At 49.7% G+C, this 27,195-nt stretch overlaps 9 protein-coding genes across 11 annotated transcripts; 3 read left to right on the top strand and 6 right to left on the bottom strand.

The window, feature by feature from the left end:
- Window positions 1-22: 22 nt before the first annotated feature.
- Window positions 23-1,090, bottom strand: LOC9661485 (AP-4 complex subunit sigma). Its single transcript, XM_002982429.2, has 5 exons — window positions 949-1,090; window positions 712-873; window positions 581-667; window positions 367-435; window positions 23-285 (listed from the first exon to the last, which is right to left on the bottom strand). The coding sequence occupies exons 1-5, from the start codon at window positions 1,066-1,068 to the stop codon at window positions 151-153; spliced, it is 573 nt and encodes a 190-aa protein (XP_002982475.2). The 5' UTR covers window positions 1,069-1,090; the 3' UTR covers window positions 23-150.
- On the top strand, window positions 1,057-5,335 carry LOC9661484. Of its 3 annotated transcripts, XM_024687583.1 has the most exons (9): window positions 1,057-1,172; window positions 1,229-1,550; window positions 1,634-3,666; window positions 3,718-3,870; window positions 3,925-4,088; window positions 4,151-4,298; window positions 4,359-4,481; window positions 4,543-4,630; window positions 4,706-5,335. In XM_024687583.1, the coding sequence occupies exons 2-9, from the start codon at window positions 1,235-1,237 to the stop codon at window positions 4,969-4,971; spliced, it is 3,291 nt and encodes a 1,096-aa protein (XP_024543351.1). In that variant the 5' UTR covers window positions 1,057-1,172; window positions 1,229-1,234; the 3' UTR covers window positions 4,972-5,335. The 3 variants fall into 3 exon arrangements, with proteins under 3 accessions (XP_024543351.1, XP_024543350.1, XP_024543348.1); XM_024687582.1 differs by lacking the exon at window positions 1,057-1,172 and having other exon boundaries at window positions 1,203-1,550; window positions 3,928-4,088; XM_024687580.1 differs by lacking the exon at window positions 1,057-1,172 and having other exon boundaries at window positions 1,203-1,550.
- A 265-nt stretch (window positions 5,336-5,600) lies between these two features.
- Window positions 5,601-7,551, top strand: LOC9661045 (cytochrome P450 704B1). The gene is made up of 6 exons (XM_024687706.1): window positions 5,601-5,941; window positions 5,995-6,201; window positions 6,261-6,551; window positions 6,623-6,973; window positions 7,036-7,239; window positions 7,296-7,551. Exons 1-6 carry the CDS (start codon window positions 5,651-5,653, stop codon window positions 7,473-7,475), a joined length of 1,524 nt encoding a protein of 507 aa, XP_024543474.1. The 5' UTR covers window positions 5,601-5,650; the 3' UTR covers window positions 7,476-7,551.
- A 3,518-nt stretch (window positions 7,552-11,069) lies between these two features.
- Window positions 11,070-12,407, bottom strand: LOC9661044 (cytochrome P450 704B1). Its single transcript, XM_024687722.1, has 4 exons — window positions 12,066-12,407; window positions 11,635-11,985; window positions 11,362-11,565; window positions 11,070-11,306 (listed from the first exon to the last, which is right to left on the bottom strand). The coding sequence occupies exons 1-4, from the start codon at window positions 12,345-12,347 to the stop codon at window positions 11,121-11,123; spliced, it is 1,023 nt and encodes a 340-aa protein (XP_024543490.1). The 5' UTR covers window positions 12,348-12,407; the 3' UTR covers window positions 11,070-11,120.
- LOC112350766 (cytochrome P450 704B1-like) lies at window positions 12,408-13,252 on the bottom strand (the record flags this gene model as incomplete). Its single annotated transcript, XM_024687562.1, has 2 exons — window positions 12,718-13,252; window positions 12,408-12,626 (listed from the first exon to the last, which is right to left on the bottom strand). Coding segments are annotated over exons 1-2 (510 nt in total), but the record flags the coding sequence as incomplete, so codon positions are not given.
- A 1,616-nt stretch (window positions 13,253-14,868) lies between these two features.
- On the bottom strand, window positions 14,869-18,797 carry LOC9661043 (LRR receptor-like serine/threonine-protein kinase RPK2). Its single transcript, XM_024687608.1, has one exon. The coding sequence runs from the start codon at window positions 18,485-18,487 to the stop codon at window positions 15,164-15,166; it is 3,324 nt and encodes a 1,107-aa protein (XP_024543376.1). The 5' UTR covers window positions 18,488-18,797; the 3' UTR covers window positions 14,869-15,163.
- Window positions 18,798-18,869: 72 nt separating this feature from the next.
- LOC112350792 lies at window positions 18,870-20,906 on the bottom strand. The gene is made up of 2 exons (XM_024687610.1): window positions 20,708-20,906; window positions 18,870-20,636 (listed from the first exon to the last, which is right to left on the bottom strand). Exon 2 carries the CDS (start codon window positions 20,494-20,496, stop codon window positions 19,090-19,092), a length of 1,407 nt encoding a protein of 468 aa, XP_024543378.1. The 5' UTR covers window positions 20,497-20,636; window positions 20,708-20,906; the 3' UTR covers window positions 18,870-19,089.
- A 139-nt stretch (window positions 20,907-21,045) lies between these two features.
- On the bottom strand, window positions 21,046-22,692 carry LOC112350791 (pentatricopeptide repeat-containing protein At4g18520, chloroplastic-like). The gene is made up of 2 exons (XM_024687609.1): window positions 21,410-22,692; window positions 21,046-21,354 (listed from the first exon to the last, which is right to left on the bottom strand). The coding sequence occupies exons 1-2, from the start codon at window positions 22,667-22,669 to the stop codon at window positions 21,148-21,150; spliced, it is 1,467 nt and encodes a 488-aa protein (XP_024543377.1). The 5' UTR covers window positions 22,670-22,692; the 3' UTR covers window positions 21,046-21,147.
- A 28-nt stretch (window positions 22,693-22,720) lies between these two features.
- Window positions 22,721-26,780, top strand: LOC112350790 (pentatricopeptide repeat-containing protein At3g09040, mitochondrial-like). Its single transcript, XM_024687607.1, has 2 exons — window positions 22,721-22,795; window positions 22,851-26,780. Exons 1-2 carry the CDS (start codon window positions 22,739-22,741, stop codon window positions 26,655-26,657), a joined length of 3,864 nt encoding a protein of 1,287 aa, XP_024543375.1. The 5' UTR covers window positions 22,721-22,738; the 3' UTR covers window positions 26,658-26,780.
- Window positions 26,781-27,195: the final 415 nt, after the last annotated feature.

Below are 27,195 nucleotides of genomic sequence, written 5' to 3'. Positions count from 1 at the left end.
ACATGCTTTAAACAAAATCCCCTCTTCAATCCCCATACTTATTTAGCAGTCGCTGGCAAAAACGACCAAGCACGTCGAGATTTCCAATTCGTGGCAGCGTGAAATCTACCTCGGGGTAAAAAGACAAGAAAAAGCACCGCGTACTTTTTACTAGAAGGATTTGTCCATAAGCTGTATAGGCCCCAGGATATTGCTCTTGTTGGTCTCTACAATGCAGCCATTCATCACCATTTCTTCGAGGATGAAGTGGGCTTTCTCCAAGTGGTACATGATATCGAGCTCGCACTGCCAAGAGTCGATCGAATTCCATCGATCAATCCATCAGTACGACTGTCCAAAAGTGAGTAGAATGGAATTCGTGCTTACCACATTGCCGAAGTAGCGATCCATCGTCTCCACCACGCAATGGATGAACTCCAGAATCGCTAGCTCGTTCTACAAAGAAAAACAAGAAATGGGGGTGAGATCGAGCTAGACAAGAAGAAAATCGAGCTACACAAGACGAAAATCGAGCTAGGCAAGAAGAAAATCGAGCCAGACAAGAAGAAAATATCACAAACAAGAGAGACTTTCTTTTTACCTCTTCGCTGTCCACTCCAATGAGGAAGAAGAGGGAGGCGTAGCGCCGATACACGACCTTGTAATTCCGATGCTCTACAAACGAACACTGCGCTGGAGGAAATCACAAGCGCTGTGTGCAAGATCTCATACCTGATTCTCCGTGCGCGCCAAGCATTTGCGGACGATCTCGCCTTCCAGCGCCCGGCGCTCGTCGATCGTGAGCTGCTCGTAGTACTGCGCCAATCGCGTCTGGCCCTGCTTGTTCACCAGAAGGACGAATCGGATCGCCATTTTGGAGGTCTTGCAAGAACCCTATAGGCCATTTATTACCCGGGGGAAAAGGTTATTCTATGCGGTAAAGCATCAGAATGAGAAGGGGGAGCAAACCCTAAGAAGGCTCTGGGATCGATGCATCGTTGTGCGAGGCGCAGGAGATGCTGGCGCCAGGATTGCGCTCCCTAGGCGGTGGCGCATCGGGATCTTCCAGCGAGCGCTCCAGCGATCCATCCCTCGGTCGGTGGATCGATCGATAGCGAGCACCGGGTCGGCGTCGCGGCAAGATTTAGGCGCTCATCCTCCCGAGATTTGGAAATGTCGCCTCGGAATTTCTGGTGAGCTATAATATTTTGGTTCTTGGCCGGTTGTGGAAGCTCAAGTGATGGATCAGAGAGTCATGGCGGCCTGGCCCTTCGCGAATCAAGGGGTCGAGGGTTACGCGCCGCCAGTTCCTGTGGAGGTTTCAGGAGCTCTCCATCAAGCCTCTTTCGTGTCGGTGGCCGACCCGATGAGTTTCTACATCCAATCGACTGGGGCTAACCCCACGGAAGCTATGAGCCATTTCATGTCGCCGCTGGATCCAGGAGCTCCGTCGGTGAGGCCCTACTTGCAAGCAACCGCGAACGTTCCCCAAGAAGGATTTGTTTTCATGAGAGCTTCCAAGCCGCAGGAAGGCGTGACGATATCATCAGCCCACACCAGCCGAGACGATGGTACGTTTTGTTGTTTTGGTCAATTGCTCTTCCTTCCATGATTTTTCATTTTTTAAAATTCTTTGTTGTTTTGTTCTTGGCAGACCATGTGTCAAACTTATCGGAAGAGATGCCAACGAGAGTGAAGCTCCTGTGCAGTTATGGCGGTAAAATTCTTCCCAGGCCCAGCGATGGGAGATTGAGATATGCCGGTGGAGATACGAGAATGATCGCAGTGACCCGCGACACGAGCTATCTGAATTTGATGCTCAAGATGGTCGAGATTCAGCCACAGACTGTTGCTATCAAGTACCAGCTTCCCGACGAGGATCTGGACGCTCTGGTCTCTGTTTCCTCGGAGGAGGACCTCGAGAATATGATGGAGGAGTTTGACAAGCTAGAAGCTGGGGACGGGCATGCAAGGCTGAGGGTGTTTCTTTTCACGTCACTGGATTACGATGTGATCGGGGACAGTTCTGGTGATTTGAAGAACACGGAGCAGCAGTATCTGGACGCTGTTAATGGTCTTATGGAAGGGGCTTCGAGAAAGAGTTCAGACGCTTCAGCACAAAGCACGAGCCCGCAAGGCATTCAGGAGGTTTCTCCAGCTGCGGTACGAGTACCTCAGGTTTCTCAGGGCGTCCCCGTCATGGCTCAGTATACGTCGGTTCCAGCTTTAGCCAATGGCACCATTCTTCCTTCGATGATGCCGGCTTCTGGATTTCACTATGGATATGTCAACGGGCATTCGGAGCCGGTAGACAGGAATCTGTTGGGACATGGTCAGTACATTATAACCGAGCCGAGTGTTTCAAGCGATTCCGAGAGTGCCGCACGTCACCATCTAGTCATGCAACACGTTCAAGTATCTCAGGCGACTCCGCAAGTTCAGCAGTCCGTGATACAACCGCTTCAGGTTTCGCAGGCGGCGCTACAAGACGTGCAGAGAAAAACAGTATTGATTCCTCAGTTTCAGGGATACGTGGAGCCGCAACCTCAGAAGGCTGCTTTTTCTGAGCACAATTATACTTATGCAGGTGACAGCCTCTTTCAGCAAAAGCAGCAAGTATGGTCGACAGCGGTAGGATCTGATGCACTGGGAATTTCCCCTGTGCTTCCTCAGGTTACGGCTTACAGTGAGCTATATTCAAACCCTCCGCAACTGCCTGAGCAAGTATCTACGGAGCCATCCTATGACTATCAGGAGAGGTCAAGTCCAAAAGACTTACAAGAGACGCCTCCTGCTTCTAAGGTGAACATGAAGGAGAGTATGCTGCATCAGGGGGGGGTTAGCTGGCAACTAGCCGATCATATGGTTCAAGCGTCAAGTTCCGAGTGGAAGGACAGGGATACTCAGGGAGTTAGCACTGGAGCTGGAACATCTACTCTGCCAGGGTGGTCCACACCTCTTCCGTCTTTGACGACGTTGATAGCTCCAAGATCTGAGCCCGAACTTACGGGTAAGGCGCTGGAGCCTCAGCTGCCGGATGCACTAGTAAACTTTCTCGAGGACAGCCTCCATGCCGTAAGGACCGAGCGACCTCTTGTGGTTGAGAGCGGTCGTGGTAGTGGCAGTGACAGCAGCACTACCACGCAGATGGTGCATTCCGGGAACTCCTCCAACAACATGTTTATGGACTTGCTCACGAGCGACGAAGTATTCTGCAAGACTTCTTGCACCTCAACAATGTCTGGAGGGTCCATCGCTGCTAGCTCGGCCTCGACGTCGTTGTCACACGCTTTAGAGGCTTGTGCACAAGTTTACTCTGATACTTCACCCGTCTCCAGGCCATTGCACGGCAACTCCAATGAAGGCCCTCTGATATGTCTCACCGATGGGGATACGGGCCACACGCCCTTTCAGCCTTCTGCCGCTGAAGTGCACATTATGAAAGAAATGGCCGATCTTTCGGTGTCAGAGACAAGCAGTAACAGGAAAGCGGTAGCTGAAACCGAGGGTAACAGGTGCGACAGATCACTTGACACCAGTGACCTTCAAATCACAGTCACGGAGGTTACGGATGTTACTACCTCCAGGATAGAAGCGGCACTGATCGATTTGGCGGACCCGGAACTTGAAGAGCGTCCCATTTCTGCCGTAGAGTCGGAAGCTACCGCCCGTGCTCGTGGTTTACAGGTTAGTAGTTGTCTTGTACAATCCTCGTGCGTTTTTCCAACACGTTTGCAGGTAATTAAGCATTCAGATCTGGAAGAAATACGAGAATTGGGATCGGGTACATTCGGTACCGTCTACCATGGCAAATGGCGCGGAACAGATGTTGCCATCAAGAGAATCAAAGCTAGTTGTTTCTTTGGACCTCCATCGGAACAGGATCGGCTGGTACTTATTCCAATCATTTCGGTTATATTGCCACGTTTTTAATTTGTTTTCCAGAAGGACGATTTCTGGAGTGAAGCGTGTATATTAGCTCACCTGCACCATCCAAATGTTGTTGCCTTTTATGGAGTCGTACCAGACAGTCCAGGTGGTACACTGGCTACTGTCACGGAATTCATGGTTAATGGATCGCTGAAGCAGGTCTTGCACAAAAAAGAGCGGTGAGCGATCTTTTCTTGCGCTTTTGCTGGTTTGTGAGCTGACGGGGGTGGATGTACTATAGAATCTTGGATCGGCGTCGAAGACTCTTGGTAGCCATGGATGCCGCGTTTGGTATGGAGTATCTCCACGACAAGAAGATTATACATTTCGACCTCAAAGGAGAGAATCTGCTTGTTAACATGCGGGATTCACAGAAGCCTGTTTGTAAGGTATCGTGGTTACAGTCACGACTCAAATAGTGTTTTATGCTTCGTAAATGTGTTGCGCAGGTGGGAGATTTGGGATTGTCCAAGATAAAACACAAGACGATGGTTACCGGCGGAGTGAGAGGGACACTGCCATGGATGGCCCCGGAGTTACTTAATGGAAGAAGCATCTCGGTGTCGGAAAAGGTTGTAAACGTTTGTCCAACTTCAGCTTGGCCTGATGCAAAATGCTCTCTGCCGCATGTAGGTGGACGTTTTCTCGTTTGGCATTGTAATGTGGGAGCTCCTGACTGGCGAGGAGCCATACGCGGACCTTCACTACGGTGCAATCATCGGTAAACTACTCTAGATTCTTCTTTCCAAGTGTAGCTCGCCAACAACGAACGTTTTCGTCGCTTTTCTTTCTCCAGGCGGTATCGTGAGCAATCAGCTGCGCCCCCAGGTTCCCAGCAGCTGCGACCCGGAGTGGCAGTCCCTGATGGAGCGCTGCTGGGCAGACGATCCAGCAGTGAGGCCAACGTTTCCAGCCATCGTCGGAGAGCTGCGGTCGATGATGATGTCGCTGGCAAGGCCGACTGCTGGACAGATAAGTCCGACCCAACAACAGCAGGAGCAGCAGCAGCAGCAGCAGCATCAGGGACAGGGACAGGGGCAGCAGAAGCAGCAAAGTTCCTAGCGACGATCATCCATCGCAGCATCATCGTCATCGTTCATGGTCGAGGCAAGCAGTGGAATTTTCGTGCTTTTTCTACTTACGTGGGGTTTGGCGTTCTCGGGGTGATGGAAGTATAGAGATTTTGGAGCCACTGATAGCCAGCCATATGGTGTAAAGTCGCTGGGGGCAAGAGGCAAGCAAGCAGTGTATATAATGAATCCATCCATCCATCCATTCAGGTGCAAGAAAAAAGGAAGAAGAAGAAGAAGAAGGAGAGCGTGAGTTTGTTTTGTTGGTCGTTCGTTCGAGTAAGATTTTGTAGCCGAGAAATAAAACCATGTAAAGAGCAGAAGATGATAATTTGGACGTGGTCATTTCTTTCTAACACCCTCTTTCGTCGCGTTCTTGGCCAGCTCTGAGCACATATACGTGGGGCTTGCGTAAGAGGGAAGCGATAGCACTCGTGAAGGCCCACTCGTAAGAGGAATCACAAGGCCCACGCTCGTGAAGATGAGAATGAGAATGTGAGAGAGAGAGAGAGAGAGAGACAGAGAGAGAGAGAGAGATTTGGAACAAGTCGGAAAGAGAGAGAGAGAAAGGGACTTGTGGAGAGAGACTTGGAACCATTTGGAAACAGAGAAGATAGAGACTAAGCTCTAAGAGCTTTGACAGAGTCCTATTCTTTTTTTGATCAATCGGGATGGGTGTGGGAGCTTTGATTCTACTTGGTTTGCTCGCGTTTGCGTCGTGGTGCGCTATCCACCGGATCCGGCAGATTGGAACTCCCGGGTTTAAGACTTGGCCCCTGATTGGTGTCACTCTGGAGGTGGCCGCGAACTATCACCGGATTTACGACTGGCTCTCGTGGAATTTCCGGGTCAAGGAGACGATGACAATGTCCGCCACCATGCCCGGACGAAGCTACGTGTTCACGGTGGATCCGGCAAACGTGGAGCACATCCTCAAGACCAACTTCGCCAATTATCCAAAGGTAAGATCTTCTCGTCCGAGAAAAGAGGAGAGCTGGTTCCTTGTGAATCACAGGGGGAGGAGTTTCATGAGATTTTCGAGCCCCTGCTTGGGAATGGGATCTTCAACTCGGATGGAGAGCCATGGAGGATCCAACGCAAGACTGCCAGCTTCGAGTTTTCATCGCGGGTGCTGAGGGACGTGAGCTGCAGGGTTTTCAAAGATCACGCGCTCAAGCTCGCCAGGATTGTCCATGGCAGTCAAGAACCTTTGGAAATGCAGGCAAGGATCTTATCGTTTTTTCAATGAGAACTTCTCGATCATAGAAAATTTACCTCCAGGATTTGTTCATGAGGATGACTCTCGACACAATTTGCTTCCTCGGTTTCGGCCTCCATCTCGGCGTCCTCGCTCCAAATCTCCCCCGGAACGACTTTGCCACGGCCTTCGATGCCTGCAACGCCATCATCTCCTACCGCTTTGCGGACCCGTTCTGGAAATTCAAGAGGTTCCTCCGGATTGGACAGGAGCGCAGCCTCCAGCGCCATCTCCAAGTCGTGGATGATTTCACGCACAGCATCATATGCCAGAGGAGGCTCCAGCTCCAAGATCAGCCCAAAGACCACCAACAAGTAAAAAGAAACTCCATTTCACTTGATCGCATTCATTCGATTGATGGGGTTCTTTGCTTCTTCCTTTGCAGAGCAGACAAGATTTACTGTCGAGATTCATGCTGCTAGACGAGAGCTTCTCCGATGATCATCTCCGCGACGTGATCCTCAACTTCGTCATCGCCGGGAGGGACACCACCGCCAGCACTCTCTCGTATTTCACCTACATGATAGCCTCCCATCCGGATTGCGCCACCAAAATCTACCAGGAGCTCCACGAGTTTGAAGAACTCCAGCTCGCTGACAATTCCCATCGCCCAAGCAGTTTCGAGGACAAGATCCACGGATTTACCCAGCTGCTAACATACGAATCGCTGGCCAAGCTCGTCTATCTCCACGCCGCGCTCATGGAAACTCTCAGGCTCTTCCCTGCCGTGCCTCTGGTGATGAAAGAAAGAATCCAAGCTTCTTGGGCTAATCTCTTGGAGCCTTTTTCTATTTCCAGAATTTCAAAGGAGTCGTCGCGGATGATGTTCTTCCATCTGGTGCTATGGTGAAAAGAGGATCCACACTTTCATACGCGCCGTATTGCATGGCCCGTATTAAATCAATCTGGGGTTCGGATGCATCACAGTTTCGTCCCGAGAGATGGCGCAGAGATGGAGCCTGGGATTTCAGCATCTCTTCATTCAAGTTCACGGCATTCCAGGTAATAGATTTCGTCAAACAGATTGAGGAGCAAGTGAGCACTATTTTCTTTTGCAGGCAGGGCCCCGCATTTGTCTGGGCAAGGATAGTGCCTTCTTGCAGATGAAGATCACTGCAGCCCTCTTGTGCAGATTTTTTGAGTTTCAACTTGTTCCCAGGCAGATTCTTACGTACCGAGTCATGGCTACTATCTCCTTCGCCAATGGTGTCAAAGTCACCACCTCGAATCGCACTTAAAATTAGAAGAATAAAGTCATCTGTGAATTGTTAAGCTCTAGGTAATTATTTTTAATAAACAAGGTGATTCAGATTATAAAGATTTTTTTCTCATATAATATATGTTAATTTAAATAAGCATCCTCTCCTTCATCAGTTATGGGTGGCAGTTTTATGGGGAGGTACACTTCCCAAGAAGGGAAGTGTTCTTGGGAAGTGTACCTAGAGTGGGCAACTCTTTTTTTCAAATCATAAGCATGTATATCATATATAAATTCTTCAATCGCCAGCTCATGCAAAATCCATGTCAGTGCCACAATCCATATCAGCTTAATTTACATAAACAGGGTTTAATCTTTTATTTAACAACATTTTTACACACCAAGTTGAATTAACAACACTTTTTACACATGTTTGAGAGGTTTTTTGGAAAGAATGGATAAAAAACTCGCTCAACATCATTGCCATATAAAGATTAACAGACTTTGGAGGAGATGGATCACATTGCATACCTTGAGAGAATGCTACCTTCATGTTTTGCCAGGTCTTCTTGAGTAACAAGATGAAGAAGTTAGCATTGAGCTGAACATTGGCCTTCAACTTACTCTCCAAACTCTCTTGGTGCAACACAAGAGTGGGGAACTTGCTGCCTTGTTCAGGCAAGGGATTCACTTGATCATTGCCTCCTAAACTAAGAAAGCATGGTACTTCTTTACCAGCTTCTTCATAAGCTTGGTAGTGTCTCAATACTCTCAATGTTTGTGTCACCATTTCTACATCTGGGTTATATACTGGCATCTAAACGCCCCCGCACGTCCGCCCGCACCTAGCGTGCGCCCTAATTACTTCCACGTGGCCACAGCACCAACACTTAGCCAAATTTCAATCACCACTCGTGTGGATGCCTTTCTACTTGCTTTATGTGGCCAATGAGTGTCATGGATGACCATTAATAGTGGTTATCGTATGAAATTTTCTCACTAATTTAAATATATGCAATGTAAGTATATAAAGAGTTTGTTTTTTTATTTATTCTTTGTTAAAATTGAGTTTTTCATTTAAAGAGCTTTTCTTTCTTGTCTTCCTCCGCCTAGTAAAAGGAATTAATTTTGGATCAATGCACTATTGAAATTCTATTATAGGATGAATAAGATCATCTGGCTTAGCTTTAAAAGTTGCAACCTTTTGTTATATCATTTCTAAATTGTTGTCAACCATAAATAAAAAAGCTTCTTCATTAAGAAGATTTTATAAGATATCCATCATCTTTTGCTATAATGTTGCTTTTAACTTATGATGGAGTGATATCTTCCTCCTCAAAGTTCATATCAATATTTAAAATTTGTTTAGTGTAAATTACCTTTATAGTAATCCTTAGCTGAATTTTTTATTGATGCTGTATATTTTGATAGATATCTTCTTGCTCAATATTCATATATATTAGTATATAAAATATGCTAGTTTACCTCTAATGTAGTCTCCAACTGAATTGTTTGCTTATGATAAACATTTTAATGGATATTTTCCTGCTTAAATTTGTAGAAGTATTTCAAAATTTTTGTCTATCATAACTTCCAAGTCAAGTGTTTCAAAATTTTGATGACGATAAAACAAGCCATCTAACCCAGGTTTTAAAATTGCATATGATTGTGATGGTTGAACCTCATAACTAGTTATAATCTAGTCAATTTTCTTTTTTTATTTTAACATAATAACTTTTGCTTGATGCTTGCAAAAGTTTCATTTGTTACCCATAGACAATTACACCAAGTCAAAAAAGCCTAATCACTGTGTCCTTCACCTCTGACAACAAGATACCATATAGTTAGATCTGAAGAGGATTATACATAAGATTTGCGAGTATTGTCCTTATCGAATTTTATTTGAGAGTTGTTAATATTTCTTTCTTTAACAATCGCACCATCAATTAGTTTTTCGTATGCATAGTTTCGAATAAAACTATAACCTTTGCAATAACTAGTAAACCAGTACCTCACATGAACCTTAGTAGTAAATTGATGAATTGCCCAATCCATCATTCGATTGCGAACATGTTTTTTTTTGGGACAATAGTATAATTTTCATATTTGCATGGAATGCCTCAATTAAACTATTTGTCTCCTTGTTAGCATAAAGTAAATTTTGAGCAGCAACAACCCATATATCTATCAAATATAAATTAAAATAAATTATAAAAATCAATTGATTCACATACTAACTTTATCCTTCCATTCGTTTTGAAAATACTTAATAAAGGCTATTTCATTTTGAAAATTCACCTTAAAATGTTCAATAAGTTGTTTAATTTTAGAGCGGGAGTGTGATGGACGGGAGAGGGAGTGCACTGGAGAAAAGACAAAAATAAAGCCTAATGCCACATCACTACGAGGTAAGTGGAGAGAGAGTGAATCAAGATGGTGTTTAACAAGAGGTAAGCTTTTGTGGATTGCTCAAGATATACTAATGAGTCATGCTAATCATGAGTGTTTAAGTGAGGCTCTTGGTTTTTTGCAAGACATTGCTTTTATTGTCATTGTTCTCCAAATTGTACACCTTCCAAATATAAAGGTGAGTGCTTGTCCCATATATACACTTTATCTAAAAGCTATGTGGAATCCTTAGATGTTGGCAGTCTTTTGGGGATGTGACATATTTTCGGTTTTTATCTCCTTATTCATTTTCAAACAAAGTGTTATGATAGTGGTATGTATGTGATGCAAAATCTTCATGGATTATTAACCACATAACAATGGTCCTTAAGTACCTTTGATTTACAACCTGTAGGGAGGATATAGTATAATGATATTTGCTGCCAACATTTTTAATCTTTCACTCTAAGGTATGAAGAATACAAGAGCTCAGTTTTTTGAATACACATCCTTGCAAGTTTGACATAGTGACCAGAAAAAAGCTTGTGAAAATATTAGTTTCTATGGCCTAGGTGAGCATCTTGCTTTTGTGAACACATCATGTGAAACTTGCATAGATTTATTTCTTATAGGTGTTTTGGAACATGATGTATGGGCACCTTGCACTCTGGGTATGGATTACAAATTCTACATTCTCTAACCCAAGATGAAAGTGTAAATGAACACTTGTTCTTGCTCATCTTCTTCAGCCCCTCCAGATCCATATAATTTAAAGTGATCTTCTCAGCCTCCCAAAAGAGAAACCATATTTCTGATTGAGCAGCTAAAACACTTGTCCTTCTGTGGTATCTTTATTTTGAGGAAATTGCACTTCTTCTGTGAAGATTAGGAATTGGCCTCTAAAAGAGAATTGGCCTGTGGGTTGAATTTATATATGACATGTCCCATGAAAATATTATAATCATGTTTTAATTACCATTATAGCAATCAAAATGTGATTATGTACATTATAATTTTGTGTACAATTGAAAACAAATTAATATATCTGCAGATGTGTAAATAAAAAATCCACTCATGTGCAATCACATATTCACAAATAGCAAAAGTAGTAGACTTCTACTTGACTTGAAACCACCTGACCAATGCATTCTTGCTAGACTTTGAGTTACCCTTCTAGCCGTTCTGGAAAAGAACTAACAACAAACAAAGTACTAACTTTCAATTGATCTTATGAGCTCAAAAGTGGTACAGAGAAGATGGACAGTTTTTTTGCTTATTCTATATAAGGACCCAAAAATTATTCTGAAGTGCAGTTGGAGGTGGTGACTTTGACACCATTCACAAGGGAGATGGTGGCCATGACTCGGTACGTCAGAATCTGCCCAGGGACAAGTTGAAACTCGAAAAATCGGCACAGGAGTGCTGCTGTGATCTTCATCTGCAAAAAGGCACTGTCTTTGCCCAAACAAATGCGGGGCCCTGCCTGCAATAAGAAAATGTGGCTCGCTCGCTCCTCAATCTCGCGATCGATAGATTACCTGGAATGCCGTGAACTTGAATGGAGAGACGCTGAAATCCCAGGCTCCATCTCTGCGCCATCTCTCGGGACGAAACTGCGATGCATCGGAGCCCCAGATTGATTCAACACGGGCCATGCAATAAGGCACATATGAAACCGTGGATCCTCTTTTCACCACAGCACCCGATGGAAGAACATCATCCGTGACAGCTAGTTTGAAGTTCTGGAAAGAAAAATCATTAGTTCAAGAAGCTTCGAATGAGAATCCAAAGGGATTCTCTCTCTCATTCACCAGAGGTACGGCAGGGAAGAGCCTGAGAGTTTCCATGAGCGCGGCGTGGAGATAGACGAGCTTGGCCAGCGATTCGTATGTTAGCAGCTGGGTAAATCCGTGGATCTTGTCCTCGAAACTGCTTGGGCGATGGGAATTGTCGCTGAGCTGGAATTCTTCAAACTCGTGGAGCTCCTGGTAGATTTTGGTGGCGCAATCCGGATGGGAGGCTATCATGTAGGTGAAATACGACAGAGTGCTGGCGGTGGTGTCCCTCCCGGCGATGACGAAGTTGAGGATCACGTCGCGGAGATGATCATCGGAGAAGCTCTCGTCTAGCAGCATGAATCTCGACAGTAAATCTTGTTTGCTCTGTAAAGAAAGACGAAGGAATCGAATAAATATACGAGCGTGACTGGCGATCCTTGGAAGTGGAATGGAGTATCTCTTACATGTTGGTGGTGTTTGTACTGATCTTGGAGCTGGAGCCTCCTCTGCTGTATGATGCTGTGAGTGAAATCATCCACGACTTGGAGATGGCGCCGGAGGTTACGCTCCAGTCCAATCCGGAGGAACCTCTTGAGTTTCCAGAAAGGGTCTGCACAGCGGTAGGAGATGATGGCGTTGCAGGCATCGAAGGCCGTGGCAAAGTCGTTCCGGGGGAGATTTGGAGCGAGGACGCCGAGATGGAGGCCGAAACCGAGGTAGCAAATTGTGTCGAGAGTCATCCTCATGAACAAATCCTGGATAAATTTTCGAGAAGATCTCAATAAAAAAGAAGAGCTTTTGATCCTTGCCTGCATTTCCAAAGATCCTTCCGATTCCTGACTACCATGGACAATCCTGGCGAGTTTGAGCGCGTGATCTTTGAAAACCCTGCAGCTGACATCCCTCAACACCCGTGACGCAAACTCGAAGCTGGCAGTCTTGCGTTGGAATCTCCACGCCTCTCCATTTGAGTTGAAGATCCCATTCCCGAGCAAGGGCTGGAAAATCTCTTGAAAATCCTCCCCCTGTGAAGAACAAAGAAAAGAAGATCAAGAGAATTCTCCTCATTTCTGAGTTTTCTCGGAAGAGAGCGACCTCGAACGAGATCTTCTATACCTTTGGATAATTGGCAAAGTTGGTCTTGAGGATGTGCTCCACGTTTGCTGGATCCACCGTGAAGAGGAAGCTTCGTCCGGGCATGGTGGCGGACATTGTCATCGTCTCCTTGACCTGGAAATTCCACGAGAGCCAGTCGTAAAGCCGGTGATAGTTCGCGGCCACCTCCAGAGTGACACCGATCAGGGGCCAAGTCTTAAACCCGGGAGTTCCAATCTGCCGGATGCACTGGATTCCGCACCACAACACAAACGCGAGCAAACCAAGTAGAATCAAAGCTCCCACACCCATCCCAATCTTTACGTTGACCAAAGGAATAGGATTTCTATCAAACCTCTTGAACTTCTCCTTCCCAGTTGGTCTCTATCTCCTTTCTTCCAAATGGCTGAAAATCTCTCCCCACACTGACTCCCCTTTGTTGTGTTGCGTGGACGTGGATATAGGAGTGACGATTTACTGTCCATCATGCAGATCTTTGCAATACATCTCAGTTCGTGATCTTGTCATTGTATCAGAGCAAGCTCAATGACACGATTGTGAGAAGATTGTAAGGCACTCTCACGAATCTTCCAAGAGCGGTCCAGCTTAGTAAGCAAAACAGCCCTATTGGCCGCTTTGGACCACCACGTAAAGTGTTTGGTGGTGAATTACTTGACACGTCACAAGGGTAAACGAATATTTTAGGAGGTGTTTAGAAAAATTTATAAATTATAAACACAAGATTAATTGGATTCAAGTTCAATAAAAGTAAAAATTGTCCGTGTTGACCACATAAATTTTGAACTTCTTTAAATACAAGCTTGCAAATAAGTTATATAATGCATCAACTCATTATAAACCCATATCAACTCATATTCACTTGTCTATGCAAGCCTATGAAGGAGTTAGCATTATTTAGCATCTAACCTCAGGAGCACATTTAAAACAATATAAAAACTAATTATTATTATTACATCAGAGTGCTACTCATTAGTGCCCAGCTGGAGGCATGAGGTCTTAGCTTGAGTTTTAACTCCTGAAAATTCCTCCAAGCACCGGAGAGAACTAACACCACCAAGAAATTGAGAGAATTCAAACTTTCCTTAATAAAATCTTGATGAGAAAAATGCATGTATATTCATACCATATAAATTAAGAGCTAGTAAGTATGTCTCTTTATCTTTAGCTTGGTTCTAGATTACTCTAAAATATACCTTAATACAGCCAAGTGAAAAGATCCTTAAAAACCATCATTTTTAAATCATGTGTTTAGATACCCTTCAAAGACTCTTCTCTATTGAGTTTATGAGTTCAATCTTATACTTAATAAGATCTTAATAATTGTATAAAAGGCAATATGTTTGAGGATTTGAACAAAGACAATAATCCACTTTCCAGCACCAAGATTCTCTAGACTTGAGCTCTTGGTTGACTGTGAAGAGATCACTATGACCAAGTAACTACTGATGCCATAGACGATTCTATATGCTTCATCTGGCACTTGCAAGCAGGACCACAACTGCACGATGATAAATCCAACTGGCCCACCTGGATTTCCCCAGTTACCACCATATAGCAGTGCACAACTCTAGCCAGAGCATACAAGTTGCAAGTAGAAAATGGATGCCACACACCCCCTGGGAGAGGATGTCTTCCACATCCTCTATTAATGCCCGAGGTACAAGCCATTGCGGGATCAAACCACACTCCTATGCCAAGAGCAAGATCAAGCAGCCATGCTTAGGGAATAGCTCCTGCCTCCAACAGTTGGGATAGTACTCCCCAGGGACAGAGAGTTTGCGAGAAAATGAGTAAGACTGAAGGACCAAAGAGTGAATTATGCATTACATCCATGCAGATAGGGGCAAGTGGTGGACTATAAACAAATTATATTCTAGAGTCTTCTAGACAGCATTATTGTGGTCAATGCCTGTGTAAAATGATAATAAAAGAAAATGTAATAGTTAGCTAATAATAAACTTTAATCTTTTATTCATACAACTGATATATACAATTTTTCACTTATAGCCTCCTATTTCACTTATAGCCTTTATATAGGCATAAAGGCACCCTGTCCTGAAATATAAGTGGGATTTCGATAATTGAGTTTTACTTTTCCAAAAACGAAATTTGATCTGTTTAGAATTCCTCTCGGCCTCTTATGCTTTTAGAAACTCAAAGAGGTGCGTTTTCCTCTTTATATTTCCAATATACAACACAAGAAGGAATCCTTCCCTGCTCTATAAATCATATATAGACAAACTTCCTGCAAGTTTCGCTTGACACTCTCTCCTCCATCTCTCCCCAGGAAGTAACAAGAATAACCAGAAAAGAAAGAAAAGAAAAAGAAAAACCAAGAAAGAAAAAATGTCCGAGGAGAAAAGAGAGAGAGAGAGAGAAAAAAAAAGAAACAAAGAAAAACAGGATAAAAGAGAGAACCTGGAATGGGATGGATGGAGTAGTAGCGTCACGAGAAGGGGAGGCTCGATTGATCCATATGTCTCAAACGATCCACCACTTGCCGCATGGTTGGCCTGACCGTGAGCGAATCCACCGTGCACATCACCGCCAGCTTGAGCGTCTCCAGGAGGAACGCCTCGGGGCCCATCTCCCACAGCTCCACGATGAACACCTCGTGAGCTCGTCCCTGTCCGATGAGCAAGCACGCCCACCCGACGATTGTAAACCCGTGTCCATAGTCCGAGAAGGCCGGATCCAGCGCCTTCTTCCCCGATAGCAGCTCCAGCAGCACCACTCCATAGCTGTAAACGTCCGCCTTGTCCGACACCCGGCACGTCATGGCATACTCCGGCGCGACGTAGCCGAAGGTCCCAGCCACGTCCGTCGTGGCATGCGTCTCGGACGCACCGAGCAGCCGGGCCAGCCCAAAGTCGGCCAAAAACGCCGTCAAGTTGTTGTCCAGGAGGATGTTGCTCGGCTTGATGTCCCGGTGGAGCACCCTTGGCTGGCACTCGTCATGCAAGTAGGCCAGCGCTTCCGCGATGCCCAGCGCGATCCTGTGCACCACCGCCCAGCTCATCTCCCCCCGGCTCCGGTTGTGGATGAAGCTCTCCAGGTTGCCCCGCGGGAAGTAGTTGTAGATGAGGAACATCTCCCCCTCGCTCGCGTGGTAGCCGATGAGCTTCACCAGGTTCGAGTGCTGGATCCTCCCCAGCGTCCGGATCTCCGTGTCGAACTGCTGCACGCCTTGAAACCTCCCAATGGAGAGCCGCTTCACGGCCACCACCAAGCCGGGCATCATCTCCGCCTTGTAAGTTGCTCCAAAGCCACCGTTTCCTATCAGGTAGTCCACGCTAAAGTTCCCAGTCGCTCGGACAACGTTCTCGTACGTGAACCGGAAACCGATGTTGGTGAAAATGACCACCTCTTTCCTGCCACCCCGGTTTCTAGGTGGCCTGGGAACTCGCTGTTTCGTGCACTGGACCAGGAGTACGAGAACCAGGAGCACCACGGCAACAGCGCAGCCTGACGTGATCGCCACAATCACAACGACGCTCAGTCCGCCACCGGCCGGAGGGTCCTGTGGAGCCGCGACCGGATCAAGATTTTCCTCCATGTATCCGGGTCCGAAAGCAGCCAGCGACGTCGGGCACGGCTTGAGATATGGATTTCCCTGGAAGTGCTCCTTGTCGCACATCCCCACCCAGCTTCCCGAGCTTGGAACGGAGCCGGAGAAGTTGTTGAAGGCGAGGTTGACGGCCACCAAGGAAGTGATGTCGGAGAGCACCGGGGGTATTGTCCCGGAGAAGTCGTTGTTGTTCAGTAGCAAGTACTCGAGGTGACTGAGGTTGGCGAGGGAGGAAGGAATGGTCCCGTGCAAAGTGTTGCCGGAGAGGTCGAGCAGGCTCAGAGAGGACGCCTGGCCCAGGTTCTCCGGAATATCTCCCACGAGAGAATTATTCGCGAGGAAAAGGCTCGTCAGCATCTGGAGCTCGCCGAGTTCACCTGGAATGCTGCCGCTTAGCCGATTGCGCGAAAGATCCAAGAGGCTCAAGTTGCCTAGAGTCCCAAGCTCCTTGGGCAGAGCCTCCTCGATCAGATTGTTCGAAGCACTGAACTGTACCAGGGATTTGCATCCTCCTATATCCTGGCCGGACAGCTCGCCCGAAATCTGGTTGTCGCTCAAGTTTGCCATGAACGCCTTGAACCTTCCACAGAAGGCAAAAAAGGAGGACGAGATGTTGCCGGCCAGCCTATTCTCCGACATGAGGAGCTCGTATACCGGTTCTTGTTCCAGCAGCTCGTCGCCTATTAAAGGTGCTGGAACAGGACCCGAGAAATTGTTGCCGCTTAGATCATGCACAACGATTAACCCAGAGCTGAGACACGTCTCGCTTCTCCGTTTCCCGCAAAACGGTCTTCCCGAGCAAAACGAAGGGTAAACCACTGGCTCTTGCGTGTCATTGCACTCGATGCTCCTTCGGGGTGGAACACCTCCGGACAAGCTGTTCCTGCTTACGTTGAAGACGATCATACAAGAAGTTGGCAGCTGTGGTGGTAACTGAGCCTCTAGCCTGTTCAAGCTGAGATCTAAGTACGTGAGTGACGAGCACTTTCCGAGGCCCTGAGGAAAGTCACCCGTGAACGAGTTACCGGCAAGATTGAGGCTCCTCAGCCTCTCACAGGCCCCCCACCCGTCGGGAATACCTCCTGTTAACGCTGCATGAGGTGCCCAGAGAACTTGGAGCTTGGGCAACTTAGAGATGCTGCTCGGAAGCGGACCATCGAACTGATTAAACTCTGCCTTGTCAACACCCCGGACACCATCCCCAGTAGTACAGTTGAAGGGTGAAACACACGAGCTCGGATGTGTCAAAACCAGAAAGGACAGCTCCAAGCAGTCACCTAAAGCTGCCGGAACCTGACCTGTTAGCCTGTTCATCGACACATCGAGCACCTGAAGCATTCCCAGACGGCCGAGCTCGGAAGGAATAAATCCTTGCAGATAGTTCGATTCGAGGACGAGAACCTGTAGCTTCGAGCAGTTTCCCAGCCAAGGTGGAATGCCGCGAATAAAAAAGTTACTTCCCAGGTCCAAGTACTCCAATGTTCCACAAAGACCCTGTAGCCCCGGAGGAATGACAGAGCTCAACTGGTTGGACGTCAAAGAAAGGTGACGCAAGCGTGACAGTCCTCCCAAACTCGCTGGAATCCCCCCGGAGAGCTTGTTTCTACCAAGGCTGATATGGACCAAGCTGCGGCAGCTTGCGATGGCTGGCGGGATTGGGCCGTCGAGCGAATTCCCTTCCAGATCCAACACCTCTAAGCTGGAAAGAGCTCCAAGCTCTGCCGGTATCCCACCCGAAAAGGAATTCTCCTGGAGGCTGAGCACCTGGAGCTTGCGCAGCTTGGAAATCTCCCTGGGAATTCCACCCCTGAACCTGTTATACCCCAAGACGAGACTCCTCAACTCGGACAAGTTGCCAATCTCCGGTGCCAAAACTCCTTCCAGGATGCAAGACCCTCCTTGCAAACAAGCCAACGATCCCGGCTCCTGCGTTTGGACATTCTCCCAAGAGTCGCTGTGGCTGCTGCTACAAGTGCCCAAGAAGGCCCCTGTCAAGTTGAGAGACGTGACTCTACGATCCTGTGCGCAACTAACACCTGCCCACAAGCACGGATCAACGCTGCCCGCGTTCCACCCAGAGAGAGCGTCCGAGGGGTCAAGCGCCTTCTTCACTGCCAGGAGCGCAATGCCGTCGCCGGATAGCTGCGCGAGGGACGCACTGAGAGAGGCAGCCAGTAGCAGGAGCCACAGGAACCACGACATAGCCAGAATCTCGCCTCTACCCCTGCATTTTCCCCAAATCTCAGCTCCAGCTACCGATCCAGCCCTCCCTACGCCTGATTCCCTTGCGCTTCTTCCAGTAGAAATCCGAATGCCGCAGCCTGTGCCGGAATCGCCCCGCCTCCTCCGCCATCGCGACGCGGACCATTCCTGCAAGGAAATGCTTTCTTACGGCAGGGAATGTGCCCGAATCCGGGCGAGCCGCATCGCCACTGCTCCTCTCCTTCGCCAAGAACACTAGCACAGGACCCTAACCCTACCTGGGCCAAAAACAAAAAGGTGTACGGCATACATTTCAACGCCGGCCGTTGGATACCCGAGCCGAGAATCCGACGGCCAGGAAGAGACCAAAGACGACAATAGCTTTAACCACGAGGAAATTTTTTTTTGATAATTTAGAGCCTGCGAGTCTCCATTGTTCTAAGAGTCTTTCGAGCTCGATCTTTTCCTCCTCGGCATTTGGAGCAAAGTAGCGATCTCTCCAGCGAAAACCACTTCTCAACCTCGAGAATTCGATCTCGCTTCGACGTCGAGCAAATGTCGATCACTTCACGAGCAAATCTCTCCTCCGGACGAAGAACTTTTCACTGCTGGTGCTGCTGCCGCTGGTGATGGTGCTGCTGGTGCTGATGGTGGTGCCTGGTTCGTCGTCTCCGAGTTGTCAAAGGCCCAACAATCTCTCCTCCATTCTCACCAGCAGCAGCAGCAGCAGTGGAGTTCGAGCTAGCTCCACCACCGCTTCCAGACGAAGAACTAGTCACAGTCCCTGTTCTTCCCTCGTCACCGCCAACAACACGGTTCATTTGGATATCCTCCCCCCACAAAGCTTCCCTCGGGGCAGCCGACGACGCCGCGGCCGCCGCCACCACCCTGGACGAAAGTCCTCTAAGCCTGCTTGGGATGCTACTACCACCTGCAGTCGCTCCAGTCGCTGCTACAGGACCAAACACTTGAAAAAGCAAAAAGACTGTCCACCAATTACCATCGTCGCCAGGAAAATCATTGTCATCACCCTCATCTTCCTGGTCATCGTTGTCCTCGTCGATCACGTAGTCACCCAGGATCCGAGCTCCGGGCATGGCCGACTGGATGGTGCTCAACACGTCCCCTATGTCCCGCTCGCGTTCCAGGTGCCTCCAGTCCCTCTGCCGGGCCGGATCCACGTCCGAGGGCCGAGCAAACGGGTGCACACACCGAGCGTGCTTCCGCAGCTCGTCGTAGCTCCCGGTGAATCCACACGACTCCTGTGCGCAGTTCCTCGACTTGCAGTTTAGATGCCGCCGAGCCGGCTCCACCACCTTCCACCCCACAACTTTGCCTCTACACAGAGGACACATCAAGTCGAGTGACTCCCCCATTCCACTGCAGCTGCCCCTTACTTCCGGCTGCTCCTCGGACGCTTCCCTCGCCTCGGGCTGCTCCTGGAAGTCGGCCACCTCCGCCTCGGCCTCCTCCTCTACAACCCCTACACCCGGAACTCCTCTGAGAGCTCGCCCCGGAGTCCCAGACCCATCGCGACCACCGTTTCCACCACCACTGTTTCCACCACCTCGTCTAGAGCTGCTGCTACTGTTGCTGTCACCTATGAGCAAGAGCTCCCGGAGAGGTCTCATCCTCACGGCCGATCGCTCGCGAGTTCTAGCGCTGGACGGTCCTCCAGCAGCGGCCGACGAGAGTGGCTCGTGGATCACCTCCTCGCCTCGGCTGCTACACTGCCCGCCGCCTCTCCCCGAGAGCTTCTTGTACTGGTCCAGGCAATTCGAGTGGCGATAGCTCGTGTCACACATGTAAGGCCGGCATCCATTGTCGTGGGAGCTGCAAAGGAGTAGCACTGCGTTGTGTGGGATCTCCATGCAAATCGGGCATGTCGCGTCCTCCCATTCTTTCGAGACTAGAGCCTCGTCGCCACACTCTTTGGAGGAGCTCTGGTAAGGATGGTAGTGTGGCGCGCGAGATTTTCGTGACGATCGATTGCTGACATCCTTAGGCATCCTCTTTTTTCGCGTTGTTCTTCCTTCCCTCCTCAGTCGGCAAGAGGTTCGCTTCACCGACAAGGCAAGAATGAAAATGCCCTCGCTGGCCGCGCGGCGCCTAGAGCGCAAGCTCCTCTAGCTCGCTCGCTCGCTCGCATCTGCGCCAAGATCCACGAAGAGAAGGGGGATTATTTCCAACAATCTCTACCCTAATTGCAAGAACAAGCACCTGGAAATCCCGCGGCTCCAAGATCCCCGGCGCTGCTGCTCAGATCGATGCCCGCTCGTCGCAGATCCGGAGGATTGACCAGGCAGCGCGGCGGCGCCGCGGCGCCACTGATCGATCGCGCGAGGCCACCGGCGGTAGCCCGTAAACGTTGCGTCTCCTCCCTGGGAAACGTTCAAGTGCTTCTCACGGCGACGGGGATATTAAGCCCTACCGTACGCCCTCGCCCTCCAGAATGTTGGCCATAAGCGCGTACGGAGCCAGCGACCCGTGGCCCAGCACCAACGCGGATTCGAACGCGCGACCGCCCGCCCACGCCGCCCCGCCGTTATGACATGCGCCGCCGAGCACCGTCATCCACGCCACGTCGTCCGCCACGTAAGGCATGTCATAAGCCACGCGCAGCGCTTCTTCCAGCTTCCCGGCCCGGCTCAAGCAGTCGATCACGCAAATGTAGTGCTCGATCTTTGGGCGAATTCCATGGCTGGACAGCATCGATTCGAGCAGCTGCTTCGATCGATCCACTGCGCCGCTGTGGCTGCAAGCCGTGAGGAGGCACACGAAAGTGGCGCTGTTTGGTTCGATGGCTTCGTCTCGCATGGATCGAAAGAGCTCGAAGACTCGCTGGCTGTCGCCTTTGCGAGCGTATCCTGCGAGAAGCGAGGTCCAAGTTATGGAGTCACTAGAATGGAGTGAATCGAATACCTGGTGCGCGTCGAGCAAGCTGCCACATTTTCCATAGACGTCGACGAGCGAGTTTGCGAGAACTCCATCTTTCTCGGAAGAACCGCGTCTCGCCGCAAGGCCGTGGATCACTTTCGTCGAGGCGAGCGCTTGAGAGCTCCGGCAGGCCTTTAGAGCGGCTAGAAACGTCCGGGAGTTTGGGTCGCAGCCACCATTTTGGATCATCAGCTGGAGGAGCTCCAGAGATCTTTCGCGATCGTTGGTCTCTGCGTAGCCGAGGATCAAAGCGTTCCACGAGACGACGTCGCGAGAAGCCATCCGATCGAAAGCTCTCTGCGCATCCGCCATGCTCCCACACTTCACGTACATGTCCATCGCAGCGCTGGCCACGAACTTATCCCTGTCACTGCCAATCTTCGCTGCTCGCGAGTGCAAAGCCATTCCTTTCTCGATGGAGCTCACCTTGACGATCACTCCATCGAGTTCTATCCCAGCTTCCTTCTCTCCCAATCCGCTGCAAGCCTTGAGAGCCGCCACAAAGCTCCGGGAGTTTGCCTGGCATCCCTGGAGCTCCATAGCTCTCAAGACTTCCATCGCCAGCTCTTCTTCACCGTTCTCGGCATAGCCGAGCATCAATGCGTTCCACGAAACCACGTCTCGAAAGTCCATCCCCTCGAAAGCTCTCTCTGCGTCCTCCATGCTTCCGCATTTCGCGTAGAGATCCACCAAGCTGCTCGCCACAAAACTGTTCTTGATCAATCCCCTGGCTCGAGAGTGAATCGCGAAAGCTTTCTCCAGAGTAGCCAGCTTCACAGTCCTTCCACCAATCTCCCTGCCTTGTTCTTGCGAAACCAAGCTACCGCACGCCTTGAGAGCAGCCACTATCGTCTGGGAATCCGGGGAAAACCCCTGGAGGTCCATCGTGGCGAGAAAATCCAAAGCTAGAGCTCCATCTCCATTCTCTGCGTATCCCAGTATCATCACGTTCCAAGGGACGACGCTGCGGGATTTCACGGCGTCGAAGACCCGGCGAGCATCGATCAGGCTGCCACACTTGCAGTACATGTTGATCAGCGTGCTGGCCACGAAGATATTCGAGCCGATTCCACGCGCTGCTGCGTCGGCGTGGATTCTCCGCCCTTGCTCGGCATTCTTGGATCGAATGCACGCCTTCAATCCAGAAATCACGGCCAGAGCGTGCTTCTCTGGCGATCCGAAGATGCGCGACTGCGATTCCACTGGGAGCGTACCTCGATGCCCATCGCCGGGCGAAAGATCCATTGCTCGATCACTTTGAGCATTTCTCCAAGAACCCTAAAATATTTCTCTTCGTTGCGTTAGGGCAATGGGATGCGAAGCGCCTCGAGGCGCTGCAATGCGGCATTGGTTTCCAGCGCAAGATCGCAGGTACTAGCTGATCTAGCAATCGATCGATCACATTTTCTTCTTTCTCGCCACGCAGATCATCCACAGTTTAGCAGCTATCGATTTGTGTTCTTCTTTCGAGCAATGGGGACGCCACAGCCATTCTCCGGAGGCACTCCGATCAAACATCGGTGTTTCTCTTTCGGCACTACAAGCATGCAGCAAGCTCAAAGACTCAGAGATCGGGAGAAAAATCCACAGCGATGCCGCTCAAGGAGAAATCGACGCAAACATCTTCGTGGCCAACACGCTGATCAGCATGTACGCGAAGTGCCGGCTCATGGAAGAGGCGGCCAATGTTTTCCATGGTATCCAGACTCGCAGCGTGGTTTCGTGGAACGCTTTGATGCTGGGCTATGCCGAGAATGGAGAGGAAGAACTGGCACTGGAGCTCTTTAGCCGCATCCAACGCGAAGGCCCTGGACCGAATGCTCGAACTTTTGCTGCTGCTGGTAAAGCTTGCTCCGGTTTGGCGGTGAAAGAAGCTGGGAGGAAGATTGGAACGAAGGTCTTGAAGGTGGCGGCTTTGGAGGTCGGGCGAGAGATTCATGCCCAAGCTGCAAAGGTGGGATGCGACTCGGAAGTTTTCGTAGCGAGCTCCTTCATCGACATGTTTGCGAAGTGTGGAAGCATGTTGGACAGCGATGGGGTTTTCTCCAAAGCTCTACAGCGTGATGAAGTTTGCTGGAACGCTTTGATGCTGGGGTACGTCGACAATGGGGAAGAAAGGAGAGCTCTTGAGTTATTCTCCCGGATGGAAGCAGAAGGAGGATGCCGACCAAACGCTCGAAGTTTTGTGGGGGCGCTTAAAGCTTGCAGCGCTTTGGCGAAAAAAAAAGAAGAACAGGAGGCATTACGGATTGGCATGGCGATACACGCTAGAGCATCCAAGCTCGGGTACGAAAGCGAAGGTTTTGTTGCGAGCACGCTGGTCGACATGTACCTAAAGTGTGGGAGTCTGTACCATGCTTGCGTGGTCTTCGACATGGTTTCAAGTCACTGCCCGGTCTCCTGGAATTCTCTGATGTTGGGATATGTGGAAAACAAGGACGAAGAGCAGGCACTGGATTTATTCTCCCGCATGGGCACTGTGGGCCACGTCCGAGATGGTCGGAGTTTCGTTGCCGCTCTAAAGGCTTCCAGCGGTCTCGCAGGAAAAGAAGGCGGAAAGCAGGTCCAGGGAAAGCTCGTCAGAGTTTGCTCGCTGGAAAAAGTCATGGGAATCCACACTCAGGCACAAAAAGCTGGCTGCGACACTGACATCTTCGTTGCTAGCGCTTTAGTGGACGCATATGCGAAGTGTGTGAGCATGGAGGACGCTCGGAAAGTGTTCGATACTATGCCGCTTCACACGGTGGTATCCTGGACAGCGCTGATACTCGGGTACGCAGAGAACGACTGTGAGAATCTGGCTTTGGATTTGTTCTCCCGCATGCCGAGCCAAGGCTGTCCGCCGAACGTCTGGACTTTCGTAGCTGCACTGAAAGCCTGCAGTGGGCGTGCAGCAAAAGAAAAAGCTGATGGGAAGTGTGTGAAGACGGCGACTCTGGATACTGTCATGGATATTCATTCTCGCACGAAGAACGGTGGGATGGACTCGGATATCTTTCTGCTCGGCGCACTGGTTGATGCGTACGTGAAGTGTGGAAACATGGACAATGCTCGAGAAGTTTTCAACGGCATGCACAAGCAAGACACCGTTGTGTGGAACTCTTTAATCCTGGGATATGTGGACAACGGGGAGGAAGCTACAGCACTTGAGTTATTTGCAAGCGTTGCGGAGAATTGCCGGGACTCTCGAACTTACGTTGCGGCACTCAAGGCTTGTTCTCTCCTGGCACTCAAAGAAGAGCCTCGGCAGCAAGATGGCTCTGCGGGAAAGGTTTTGGAAAGATCCATGAGCATCCATCTCGAAGCTGCAAATGCTGGATTTGAGCTCGACGTTTTCTTGGCGACCACGCTGATCGATACGTACGCAAAATGTGGGAGCATGAAGGATTCACGCAGGGTTTACGACAAGCTTCCCGCTCATAATGCGGCACTCTGGACGGCCTTGTTACTCGGCTACGTTGAGAACTGGGAAGAAGCAGCGGTTTTGGATCTGCTAGACACTATGCCAGCTGAAGGAGATGCTCAAACTTTCGTCGCTTCTCTGAAGGCTTGCGCCAATCTAGCGGTGAAAGAAGAGGTTACCAAGGAGGTTGATGGAAGGCTGGTGAAAGCTCGGGCTTTAGAGAAAGGATCGGCTATCCATCGTCAAGCTTCCAAGTGTGAAATGGATTCAGATGTTTTCGTGGCAAACACTCTGGTCGATATGTACGTCAAGTGCTGGAACCTGGTGGATGCTTGGAGAGTTTTCAACGGCATGGAAAACAGGAACGTCGTAGCATGGAACTCGCTTTTACTGGGCTATACGAAAGCCGGGGAGGAAGGCTTAGCTTTGGAACTTATATCGTCCATGCAGTTTGCACCGGACGTGCGAACTTACAGCGCTGGATTGAAAGCGTGCACAGCTTTGGCCGCGAAAGAGACTGGGACACAGGTTGATGGGAAGCTTTATAAGCTCGAGTCACTGGACAAAGCTCTGGCCTTGCATCGCCAGTCGGCGGAGCTTGGCTGTGGCTCGGACGTTTTTCTGGCGAGCAGCCTGATCGAATGCTACGCAAAATGTGGAAGCTTGGTCGATTCTCTTCGAGTCTTCGAGAAAACGCCTCGCTATAACGTTCTCTCGCTCAACGCGTTGATGCTCGGCTATGTTGAGAACGGGGAAGAAAAGCTGGCTTTGGAGTTATTAGCCGCCGCCTTGGAAGGTTGTAAGCCGAATGCTCAGACCTTCATCGCTGCTCTCAAGGCCTGTACCGCTCAAGCTGCAAAAGAAGAAGGAAAACCAGTCGATGGGAAGCTTGTCAAAGTCGAAAGTTTGGACAAAGGCAAGGCCATTCACTCGGCAGTCGTGGAGAATGGCTATGGCTCCGTAGGAGTGATCACAGGCACGCTTGTCAACATGTACGCGAAGTGCCGGAGCCTCACAGATGCTCGTAAGGTTTTCGACAGCATCGCCGCTTCCGACCGAGACGTGGTGCTGTGGAACACGCTGCTACTCGGCTACGTCGAAAACTGCGAGGAGAAGCTCGCCTTGGAAGCGTTCTCTGCGATGCGAGCTCGAGGTAGCTGTCAACCGGACGCTGGAACTTTCATCCCGGTGCTAAAGGCGTGTGGAAACATGGCCTCCATGGACGCCGCCAGGGAGATCTTCGCCGTGATGGTCAGGTATGGAGCTGAAAACTTCCACACCGTCGCTAACTCTGCTGTGGATGTTCTTGGCAAATGCGGGAGCATGATCCACGCCCAGCTCGTCTTTGATGCTCTTGCGACGAGAGACACCGTGACTTGGAACTGTTTGATCGCGGGATATAGTCACCAAAGTTCCATCGCGATGGTTTTCTCCTCGTTCCATCAAATGCGAGACGAGAACTTGGAGGTAAATGGTGTAACTTTGGTGTCGCTTCTCACGGCTTGCAGCCACGCGGGGCTCTGGGACAAAGCCCGGCGCTACCTCGACGCAATGCCGCGCGTGTATGGAATCCGAGCTGGCATGGAGCACTACCACTGCGTGGTTGACGCGCTCGGGCGGGCCAACCAGCTGGACGCCGCCGTGGCAGTGGTCCATACCATGTCACTGCCCCCGACTGCGCTGACGTGGTTTACCGTCCTGTCCGCGTGTCAGAAATGGGGTGACTTTGAGCGCGCCAGCTTCGCAATGCGGTCCCTGCTGGCAGCACCCGGCAGCAGTGACGTGGCCGAGTCCGCTTACGTGTTATTGGGCAAGCTGACCGGGCGGTGACGTGTCAATGCGTCGTGTTTGCAAAAGATGACGTGTGTCCACGTTACTGCCACGTCATCTATCTTTTTACAAAAATATTCTTTTGTCGCCCTTGATTGAGACCAAAGAATGATGGGTTAGTGATATTCGAGTGGCATTGTCATCACGTTCGGTGTGGTGGGCGCTACTTACTTGGTGGCCGCGTTGACAAGGTCCGTACACCCGCCAATAAGTGAGACATGAGCAACAACACCCACAAGCAACACATCACAGCGCAGGGAACAGACAGACAGGGATCTTATTGGTGTCTCTTTTGTCTGTACGGCAATCACATACTTTGCTGCTAATTGCCCAACTAAAAAACCTGATTATCTCACCTGGTTTGTATGGCTTTTGGTGCGTGACGTTCGCGGCAGAATCTACAAGGCGCGTTGGGAACCGGGCCACTACTTTGTCGCCCGTACGGGCCCCCACGCGCCCCAGCCGGCGGCGGCCATGGCCACCATCCCGGGATATTTCGTACAGGGCCCGTGCCACGCGGGCGCCGACGTGGCGACAC

The sequence above is a fragment of the Selaginella moellendorffii genome, unplaced genomic scaffold, assembly GCF_000143415.4.
Source record: "Selaginella moellendorffii unplaced genomic scaffold, v1.0 SELMOscaffold_54, whole genome shotgun sequence".
NCBI classification, from domain to species: Eukaryota; Viridiplantae; Streptophyta; class Lycopodiopsida; order Selaginellales; family Selaginellaceae; genus Selaginella; species Selaginella moellendorffii.
Note: the sequence above shows the minus strand (reverse complement) of the source record. Positions and strands in the feature narration are given on the sequence as shown.

Coding starts and splice junctions, on each gene's coding strand:
- LOC9661485 (XM_002982429.2), bottom strand. CDS start 1,068: ATGGATCGCTGGAGCGCTCGCTGGAAGATCCCGATGCGCCACCGCCTA. Junction 668..711: donor TGGCGCGCACGGAGAATCAG/GTATGAGATCTT, acceptor CCTCCAGCGCAG/TGTTCGTTTGTAGAGCATCG. Junction 286..366: donor ATCGCTACTTCGGCAATGTG/GTAAGCACGAAT, acceptor GACTCTTGGCAG/TGCGAGCTCGATATCATGTA.
- LOC9661484 (XM_024687580.1), top strand. CDS start 1,220: ATGGATCAGAGAGTCATGGCGGCCTGGCCCTTCGCGAATCAAGGGGTC. Junction 1,551..1,633: donor CCACACCAGCCGAGACGATG/GTACGTTTTGTT, acceptor TGTTCTTGGCAG/ACCATGTGTCAAACTTATCG. Junction 3,667..3,717: donor CCCGTGCTCGTGGTTTACAG/GTTAGTAGTTGT, acceptor ACACGTTTGCAG/GTAATTAAGCATTCAGATCT.
- LOC9661045 (XM_024687706.1), top strand. CDS start 5,651: ATGGGTGTGGGAGCTTTGATTCTACTTGGTTTGCTCGCGTTTGCGTCG. Junction 6,202..6,260: donor AAGAACCTTTGGAAATGCAG/GCAAGGATCTTA, acceptor ATTTACCTCCAG/GATTTGTTCATGAGGATGAC. Junction 7,240..7,295: donor TCAAGTTCACGGCATTCCAG/GTAATAGATTTC, acceptor TTTCTTTTGCAG/GCAGGGCCCCGCATTTGTCT.
- LOC9661044 (XM_024687722.1), bottom strand. CDS start 12,347: ATGAGGATGACTCTCGACACAATTTGCTACCTCGGTTTCGGCCTCCAT. Junction 11,566..11,634: donor TCTTCCCTGCCGTACCTCTG/GTGAATGAGAGA, acceptor TTTTCTTTCCAG/AACTTCAAACTAGCTGTCAC. Junction 11,307..11,361: donor TCAAGTTCACGGCATTCCAG/GTAATCTATCGA, acceptor TTCTTATTGCAG/GCAGGGCCCCGCATTTGTTT.
- LOC9661043 (XM_024687608.1), bottom strand. CDS start 18,487: ATGTCGTGGTTCCTGTGGCTCCTGCTACTGGCTGCCTCTCTCAGTGCG.
- LOC112350792 (XM_024687610.1), bottom strand. CDS start 20,496: ATGCCTAAGGATGTCAGCAATCGATCGTCACGAAAATCTCGCGCGCCA.
- LOC112350791 (XM_024687609.1), bottom strand. CDS start 22,669: ATGGATCTTTCGCCCGGCGATGGGCATCGAGGTACGCTCCCAGTGGAA. Junction 21,355..21,409: donor GCTTGCTCGACGCGCACCAG/GTATTCGATTCA, acceptor CGCTTCTCGCAG/GATACGCTCGCAAAGGCGAC.
- LOC112350790 (XM_024687607.1), top strand. CDS start 22,739: ATGCGAAGCGCCTCGAGGCGCTGCAATGCGGCATTGGTTTCCAGCGCA. Junction 22,796..22,850: donor TTTCCAGCGCAAGATCGCAG/GTACTAGCTGAT, acceptor CTCGCCACGCAG/ATCATCCACAGTTTAGCAGC.